The sequence below is a fragment of the Homarus americanus genome, unplaced genomic scaffold, assembly GCF_018991925.1.
Source record: "Homarus americanus isolate GMGI-L3 unplaced genomic scaffold, GMGI_Hamer_2.0 scaffold52806, whole genome shotgun sequence".
Classification (NCBI taxonomy): Eukaryota; Metazoa; Arthropoda; class Malacostraca; order Decapoda; family Nephropidae; genus Homarus; species Homarus americanus.
Window position 1 is genome coordinate 2,709,304 of NW_024720773.1, and position 10,200 is coordinate 2,719,503.

The following is a 10,200-nucleotide window of genomic DNA, read 5'->3' on the forward strand; positions in this document are numbered from 1 at the left end:
AAGAGAGAGAGGCGGGGTTAAGCGTCACATGGCCCCATGTCTCATGATCTATCCATATGGAATTAATTTCTAGTTAGTCTGGGATACTGGTAGTATGATCCGTGACGTCGTGTGAGCTGATCTCCTACACAGTATCGAACCTGCTATTAGTTATGCTAATGTTCTAAATAACATTAATAATTGAATTAAATACAATCTTGTGATGGCGTCTTACACATTACAGTACACCACAGTACAGTATAGTAAAGTGCAGTATAGTATAGTATAGTATAGTATAGTATAGTATAGTATAGTATAGTATAGTATAGTATAGTATAGTATAGTATAGTATAGTATTGTATAGTACAGTGCAGTACAGTACATAAGAACAGAAGAATGGAGGAAACTGCTGCGGGTCTATTGGCCCATACTGGGCAGTCCCGTTTACACCCAAACCCTATCGCTCATATAACCATCCAACCTATGTTTGAAGCTACCGAGCGTATTCGATTTAATGATGAAGTTCGGTAATTTGTTCCACTCATCCACAATTCTATTTCTACACCAGTGTTTACCTATCTCACGCCTCAATCTAAATTTATCTAATTTAAAGCCATTGCTACGAGTTCGCTCCTTCTTGGGTAGTTTGAGTACCTTTATTATATCAGCTTTGTTTAGCCTTGACTTCCATTTATACACCTCGATCATTTCTCCCCTCACTCTACTTCTCGCGAGGGAATGCAAATTCAGATGCTTTAATCTGTCTCTGTACTCAAGGTTCCTAATGCCCGGGATTAGTATTGTCATCCTCCTCTGTAAGCTTTCTAGGAATTCGATATCCATTCTGTAGTATGGTGACCAAAACTAAAATGCCTGATCCAAGTAAGGTCTCACAAGCGCAATATATAATTATAGGATAACCTCGCTAATCTTGCAACCAACAATCCTTTGTATGAACCCAAGTACTTTGTTAGGCTTGTTTCCAGCAAATATACTTATCATTACACCTAAATCTTTCTCAATCAGATTTTTGTATATCAACGCTGTTCATCTGATGTCTGGTTTCTCTGTTTACATCTTCTAGAATAAGTAATTTACATTTGTTCACATTAAATATCATCTGCCATTTTTCAGAGAATGTGAAAAATTTGTTTTGATCTTCTTGTAGTTTTGCAGAGCCCTATTTTAGTGACAGTACAAAATTCTGTAGTACAGTACAGTACAGGTTAGCAGGTATGAACAAAGCATTAATATTACTTTTACCACTGTTTCAGGTGAGGCGTGGCTATGGTAGTGGAGGCACCTCCTACCTAGTAGTGGGCGGAGGTGGTCACGGTCCCTCGTCTTCCCAGATCGCTAACCAGGCTGCGTTTCACGCCACGGCTGCCGCTGCCAGCCAAGGCAGTGCTGCACACTCTGCAGCCGCTGGCGCTGCTCGTGGCGTAGCAAGTGTCGCAGCCAGTGCCGCTAGTAGAGCCAATCATGCTGCGTCTGCGAACTATGCACAGGCAGCCCAACTTAGCCATGCACTGGGAGCAACGCAGGCGAACGCTTTCAGGCAAGGCAGTCAGGCTGCTGCGGCTGCTGGTGCCGCCCAAACCGCCTATGCCAGAAAGGTTTGGGCGTATAATCAAGAAAATTCCCACTACGGAGGTGGTTATGGCAACCACGCTGATCTGGAGTACGCCAGACACAACTTTTACAGAGCCTCGGCCAACGCAGCAGCAGAGGCAGCTGAAGCCCACTATGCCCAGCAGCAGGCAAACTCCCTGTCCCTGCAGAGTGCCCTGGCCAATCACCAGCTGCAGTCTAGTGCTGGCGCTGCTGCCCAGGCCACCGCCGCTGCCACCAAAGCCCTCGCCAAATCTCATGGAGCCAACCTCGGAGGCTACGGTGGTGGCGGTGGCTATGGTGGCGGTTATGGCGGCAACAGCTATGGTGGCGGTTATGGCGGCAGCAGCTATGGCGGCAGTTACAGCGGCGGTGGCGGCAATGGTGGCGGTTACGGCTACTACGGCTAGATTATTTGCTGTACTGAATTGATTTTTTCTATTACTTCATGTTTTAGGTCAGGTGATGACAAGGGTTATTGTCGACACGTTACCAAATAAATATTTTGCTGTTTATTCATTTGTTGGTGGTCTTATTATTCACACACACACACACACACACACACACACATATATATATATATATATATATATATATATATATATATATATATATATATATATATATATATATATATATATATATATATATATATATATATATATATATATATATATATATATATATATTATATATATATATATATATATATATATATATATATATATATATATATATATATATATATATATATATATATATATATATATATATATATATATATATATATATATATCTTGTAGATCCATTAATGGAAACGTGGACAGGATAAATCCGCCCACATGGTACGATGTCCTCCGTAAACTTCCTAACCTCTCGTATGTCTACGGGAAAGGGTCGCGGAAGGGGGACGTGATTGCTGCCCGTATCATCATTGGGTATGACTTTGCTTGGGAGATTGGTATCCCCACATCCCCTGAGCAACGCTCTTGTGCGTTATGCAGAAGACCCGACAGCCGCACCCTTATTCACTACCTCCTAAGATGTCCCGACACACAACGCTTCCGTGACGCCTGCTGGACCACCACTCCACGACCACCTGACGGAGACACGATGATCCTCCCAATACTGGCCAGATATTTTGTAAATAATATTGATTATGTGTTAAAGGAACATCCTTCCTTCCTTAGGCTTTAGTAAGCCCCTTTATAATATTTATACTGTATATACTTTTCACACTTGCCAGATGATTCTGGTGTCATTGTACAGGGGTACGTAGTGATAGCACTAGGATCCCGCTTCCTCTATCAAGGAATAAACAATTGAAATTGAAATTGAAATTGATAAATCTCGGTAAAACCACACAGGAAAAGGGAAACAATGGAGCACCTTAGCTTTCGCCTGTATGTATGTATGTATGTATGTATGTATGTATGTATGTATGTATGTATGTATGCATGTATGTATGTATGTATGTATGTATGTATTTATGTATGTATCATATGTATGTATGTATGTATCATATGTATGTATGTATGTATGTATGTATGTATGTATGCATGTATGTATGTATGTATGTATGTATGTATTTATGTATGTATCATATGTATGTATGTATGTATCATATGTATGTATGTATGTATGTATGAATGTATGTATGAATGTATATATGTATGTATGTATGTATGTATGTATGTAAATTCTGTGTTTCTTTTTCTGTTTTAAAACTTTTCACTGATGATAAGTAGGTTCTACAGTAGAACCTACTTCGTAAGAGCGTAGCTTCGTCCTAACCTAATAGTCCGGTGGTAGAGTGGCTAACTGGAGTGGAACCCTGTTGTTTCTGGTAGATTAGGTCCCACTAATCATAAATTAGCTGGGTGCCAAGCTGGCACCTTTAGGGACAACATTTTATTGACCCAATTCAAAGTGGCTGCCACTGCCACCTGTGAATACCATTTTTGGCCATATCTCAGCTTCAGATCGAGATAGAGAGTTCATTTTAATGCAAAAACCCACGTATTTGTAGTCCATGAGGATTATGGAATACACCAGATACATCTAAAGAGCCAAGTTTATAAATTATATTTAAAATGGCTGACAAAATTCACCAGGAAAATACTATTTCTGGCCATTCCTCAGCTTGTGGATACTTCTTTCCACTTACAATTATAGACTCCACCAAATGCAACATCCATGATATCTTCCAGCCTTGTGTTTGCCATGAAAGTACCAATGGAACCGATGAAATTAATTAAGGTGTGCAGACCACCCAAGCGATATATGAAGTTGGTAAACGGCTAGCTGTGGTCTCATTGGTGAAGACAATATACTGTTATACACACTGCTAATCCTCCTGGTATACTCACTGCTAGTCCTCCTGGGAGACTCACTGCTAGTCCTCCTGGGAGACTCACTGCTCGTCCTCCTCGGAGACTCACTGCTAGTCCTGATATTGTCACGATCACTACTGAATAATTCTCCTCTTTCAGCAGTGCTTCAACACTCAGGCCCATTAATCAGATAAACGTTCTGAAATAACAGCTTTGGTTAACTGACCAAAATCATGAAGACAATCCTTTGCTACCTCCAGCTGGCAGTTGAACATAACATTTCGTATAATCACCCTGTGAGCATACATCCAAGTTAACTATTCCTTAAGTCGTGTAATCAGGGTTCAAAGTAACAATAACTTATAACAACTAAAACTTAATATATCTACAATAAAAAAAAGTACAGACAATAATACTGCTTGGTCCTGTGACCCAACTAATTTAATAGCTTATTTGCCTTAATTCCATAATATGGTTCTCCCGCCATTCGCAAAGTATCACCCAGCATTCACCCTTAACACTGGTGAGCAAATTAATAACAAACGATGAGATACACAGAGGGTGAAATAAAATATAGTCACATTCCTGGTTCGAGTTCACACCCTGTGTCTGCCTGGAGAGAAAGAGCGTTTAGAAAGGCAAAAACAGTACAACTTCCATAATAATTAAACTATTACCTCAAAACTTCTTCATATAAATACATAATTACATATGATTACAAAATATTCGGAATTTCATAGTCCCAAAACAGAGTACACACATCCTTCGTTTATGCTTGGTTCATAAAAAACTGCTCATGCATCGGTGACTGATACAAAAAAATATACAGTACAAACCTTAATATTATGTAAATACATAGACATATGAAACAGAATACACACTGCTAGTCCTCCTGGTATACACACTTCTAGTCCTGGTATACACACTTATAGTCCTGGTATACACACTGCTAGTCCTTCTTGTATAAACACAGCTAGTCCTGGTATACACACTTATAGTCCTGGTATACACACTGCTAGTCCTCCTGGTATAAACACAGCTAGTCCTGGTATACACACTTATAGTCCTGGTATACACACTGCTAGTCATCCTGGTATACACTCTTCTAGTCCTGGTATACACACTGCTAGTCCTCCTGGTATACACACTGCTAGTCCTCCTGGTATACACAGTTCTAGTCCTCCTGGTATACACACTGCTAGTCCTGGTATACACACTTATAGTCCTGGTATACACACTGCTAGTCCTCCTGGTATAAACACCCCTAGTCCTCTGTACACAGTTCTAGTCCTCCTGGTATACACTCTAGTCCTGGATATACACACTCCTAGTCCTCTGGTATACACACTGCTAGTCCTGGTAACACACTTCCAGTCCTCCTGGTATACACACCTATCCTCCTGCCATACACACTTCATCCTCCTATCACACACTGATTGTCCTGGTATACACCTGCTAGTCCTCTGGTATACACTTCTCCTCCTGGTATACACACTTCTGGTCTCTCTGGTATACACACTGATTGTCTGGTGTACACACTGCTAGTCCTCCTGGTATACACACTGATTGTCTTGGTATATACACTTCTAGTCCTCCGGGAATACACACTGATTGTCCTGTATACACACTTCTAGTCCTCTGGTATACACACTGCTAGTCCTCCTGGTATACACACTGCTAGTCCCTCTGGTATACACACTGATTGTCTGGTATACTACACTTTGTCCTCCTGGTACACACACTGCTAGTCCTCCTGGTATACACACTGATTGTCCTGGTATACACACTTCTAGTCCCTCCTGGTATATACACTTCTAGTCCTCGGGTATACACTTCTAGTCCTCCTGGTATACACACTGATTGTCCTGGCATACACACTGCTGAGTCCTCCTGGTATACACACTTCTACTCCTCCTGGTATACACACTTCCCCCTATACACACACTGTGTCCTGTGTACACACTAGTCCTCTGGTATACACACTGATTGTCCTGGTATATACACTTCTAGTCCTCGGGTATACACACTGATTGTCTGGCATACACACTTTAGTCCTCCTGGTATACACACTGCTAGTCTCTGGTATACACTGCTAGTCCTCCTGGTATACACACTGATTGTCCTGGTATACACACTTCTAGTCCTCTGGTATACACACACTGCTAGTCCTCCTGGTATACACTGATTGTCTCTGGTATACACACTTCTAGTCCTCCTGGTATACACACTTCTAGTCCCCTGGTATACACACTTCTAGTCCTCCTGGTATACACACTGATTGTCCTGGTATACACACTTCTAGTCCTCCTGGTATACACTGCTAGTCCTCCTGGTATACACACTGCTAGTTATAAGTATACACACTTCTAGTCCTCTGGTATAACACTGCTAGTCCTGGTATACACACTTCTAGTCCTCTGGTATACACACTTCTAGTCCTCCTGGTATACACACTTCTAGTCCTCTGTATACCCCTGTAGTCCTCCTGTGTATACACACTTAAGTTCTGGTATACACACTTCTAGTCCTCCTGGTATACACACTTCTAGTCCTCCTGGTATACACACTTCTAGTCCTCCTGGTATACACTGCTAGTTCTGGTATACACACTCCTAGTCCTCTGGTATACACACTGCTAGTTCTGGTATACACACTTCTAGTCTCCTGGTATACACTGATACTCTGGTATACACACTCTAGTCCTCTCGTGTATACACACTGATTGTCCTGGTATACACCTAGTCTCACAGTCCTGCACACTTCTAGTCCTCCTGTATACACACTGCTAGTTCTGGTATACACTGCTAGTCCTGGTATACACACTTCTAGTCCTCTGGTATACACTTCTAGTCACTCTGGTATACACACTGGTCTCTGGTATACACACTGCAGTCCTCCTGGTATGCACACTCCTGGTATAGTATACACACTCTCAGTCCCAATATACACACTACTAGTCTCTGGTATACACACACTTCTAGTCCTGGTATACACACTTCTAGTCCTCTGGTATACACACTGCTGTTCTCACTCTAGTCCCTGGTATACACACTGCTGGTCCTCCGGTATACACACTGCTGGTCCTCCTGGTATACACTTCAGTCACTCCTGGTATACACTTCTAGCCTCCTGGTATACACTGCTAGTTATAGTATACACACTTTTAGTCCTCCTGGTGTACACACTTCTAGTCCTGATACACACTTAGCCCTCCTGGTATACACACTGCTATTATGGTATACACACTCCCTAGTCCGTACACACACACAGATCTGTTATACACACTCCTAGTCCTCCTGGTATACACACTCTAGTCCTGTTATACACACTGCTAATTATCTGGTATACATACCAAGCACTCCTATATACACACTGCTAGTCCTATTATACACACTGCTAGTCCTCCTGGTATACACACACCCAACCTACTAGCCCTCCTGATACACACTTCTAGTCCTCTGATATACATAATAATCCACCTGGACACACCTAGTCCTCCTGATATACACACTTAATCCTCCTGGTATACTGCTAGCCCTCCTCACACACACCTCCCACACAAGTCCCCCTGCATACACACTGCTAGCCCCCTGGCATACACAATTCCAGCCTCCTGAAACACACACTTCCAGTCCTCCGGAACACACACTCCGCCCTCCTAGTATACACTGATAGTCCTGGTATACACACTGCTAGTCGTCCTTGGATACACACTTCTGGTCTCGTGCCACACACTGTAGTCCTCTTTGATATCCCCACATTTGCTAGTCTAGTACTCCCACACATTGCTAGTCCTGGTATAAACACAGCTAGTCCTCCAGGCATACATACTTATAGTCTTCCTGGTATAAACACTGCTAGCAATGGTATTCCCTTCTATTCCTCCACCATTGCTTTTCACTGCTAGCCACTCCTGGTATACCTGCTAGCCCTCCTGGTATTCACACTGCTATTCCTGGTATACACACTGCTAGTCCTGATATACACACGTTGCTAGCCCTCTTGGAATACACTGCTAGTCCTGGTAATTCACACTTCTATTCCTCCTGGTATACCTGCTAGCCCTCCTGGTATTCACACTTATATTCTCAGGACAAACACTGCTAAAAGGTATCACCTTCTATCCTCCACCATCCACACTGCTACCCTCCTGGTCACACTGCTAGCCCTCCTGGTATTCACACTGCTATTCCTGGTATACACTGCTAGTCTGTATACACGTTGCTAGACCTCTTGGAATACACACTGCTAGTCCTGTTTACACTGCTATTCCTCCTGGTATACACACCTCTAGCCCTCCTGGTATTCACACTCTATTCCTGGTATACACACTGCTAGTCCAGGTATACATTGCTAACCCTCTAGTATTCACACTACTATTCCTGTTACAACACTACTAACCCTCCTGGTATTCCACACTACTAGTCCTGGTATACACACTACTAGTCCTAGTACACACATTCCTCTTAGTATACACACACTAGTCTGGCATACACATTACACCCAACACACCTAGTCCTGGTATACACACTGCAATCTGGTATACACACTGCTAGTCTCCAGGTATACATACTTATTCTATTCTTGTATAACAGGACTAGCATGTGTGTATACCGGACTAAGACAGTGTATACCAGGAGGACCAACATGTGTATACCAGAGAACAAGTATAATATGCCAGGAACTTGGGACAATATGCAGGAAGACTAACAGTGTGTATACCAAGACAAAGCTGGTAATACCAGGAGGACAGAACAGTGTATACCAGGAGGACACTAGAGATGTGTATCACCAGGACTAGGACAGTGTATACCAGGAGACTGCAGCGTGTATACCAGGAGGACTAGAGTGTGTATACCAGGAGGATAACGGCAGTGTATACCAGGAGGACTAAGAGGTTATATACAGGACAGGACAGTGTATCCAGGAAGACTAACAGCGTGTATACCAGGACTGATGTATACCAGGAGGACTAGGCGTGTATCCAGGAAGGACAAGTGTGTATCCAGGAGGACTAGCAGGTGTGTATCCAGGACCAGGACAGTGATACCAGGAGGACTAGCTGTAGTATACCAGGAGGACTAGCAGTGTGTATACCAGGAGGACAGCAACATACCAGGAGGACTAGCAGTGTATACCAGGACTAGGGCAGTGGCCATACCAGGAGGACCAGCAGTGTGATACCAGAGGCTAGAAGTGTGTATCAGGACAGTGTATACCAGGAGGCCTAGCAGTGTATACCAGAGACTAGGACCAGTGTATACCAGGAGGACCAGCAGTGTGTATACCAGGAAGAAAATCATACCAGGAGGACCAACATACCAGACTAGGACTGCATACCAGGAGGACAACCGTGTATACCAGGAGGACCAGCAGTGTGTATACCAGGACTAGGGCATTGTATACCAGGAGGACTAGCAGTGTGTATACCAGGAGGACTGCAGTGTGTATACCAGGAACTAGAAGTGTGTGCACCAGAGAGGACTAGAAGTGTGTATACCAGGAGGACTAGCAGTGTATACCAGGAGGACTAGCAGTGTGTATACCAGAGACTAGACAGTGTATACAGGAGGACTAGAAGTGTGTATACCAGGAGGACTAACAGTGTGTATACCAGGAGTGTGTATAACAGACTACCAGGTGCCAGGACTAGAGTGTGTATACCAGGAGGACTGGTGTATACCAGGAGGACTAGCAGTGTGTATACCAGGACCAAGTGTGTATCCAGGACTGCCAGGACTCAGAGTGTGCCAGGAGGACGTGTGTACCAGGAGCCAGTGCCAGGACAGTGTGCATACCAGGAAGAGTGTGTGTATACCAGGACTAGAAGTGTGTGCAGGACAGTGTGTCCAGGAGGTGGTCTGGGAGTGTGTGTATACCAGGAGGACAGTGTGTGCCAGGAGGACATACCAGGAGGACTAGGTGGTGTGTACCAGGAGGACTAGCAGTGTTATACCAGGCTGCTTGATAGCTATACCAGGAAAGAGTTAGACAGGAAGACTTAGCAAGAAACTAGCAGTGTGTATACCAGGAGGACTAGCAGTGTGTATACCAGGAGGACTAGAAGTGTGTGTACCAGGAGGACTAGCAGTGTGTATACCAGGAGGACTAGCAGTGTGTATACCAGGAGGACTAGAAGTGTGTGTACCAGGAGGACTAGAAGTGTGTATACCAGGAGGACTAGCAGTGTGTATACCAGGAGGACTAGCAGTGTGTATACCAGGAGGACTAGAAGTGTGTGTACCAGGAGGACTAGCAGTGTGTATACCAGGAGGAC

At 43.5% G+C, this 10,200-nt stretch overlaps 1 protein-coding gene across 1 annotated transcript in view; it reads left to right on the forward strand.

Moving 5' to 3' along the window:
• LOC121861152 (spidroin-1-like) overlaps positions 1 to 2,112 on the forward strand; it is a 33,283-nt gene extending 31,171 nt beyond the window's left edge. The window contains exon 3 of the mRNA XM_042358719.1: positions 1,254 to 2,112. Within this exon, the coding sequence (XP_042214653.1) occupies positions 1,254 to 2,000 (747 nt within the window). The 3' untranslated portion in view covers positions 2,001 to 2,112. The remainder of the gene's footprint in view (positions 1 to 1,253) is intronic.
• Positions 2,113 to 10,200: the final 8,088 nt, after the last annotated feature.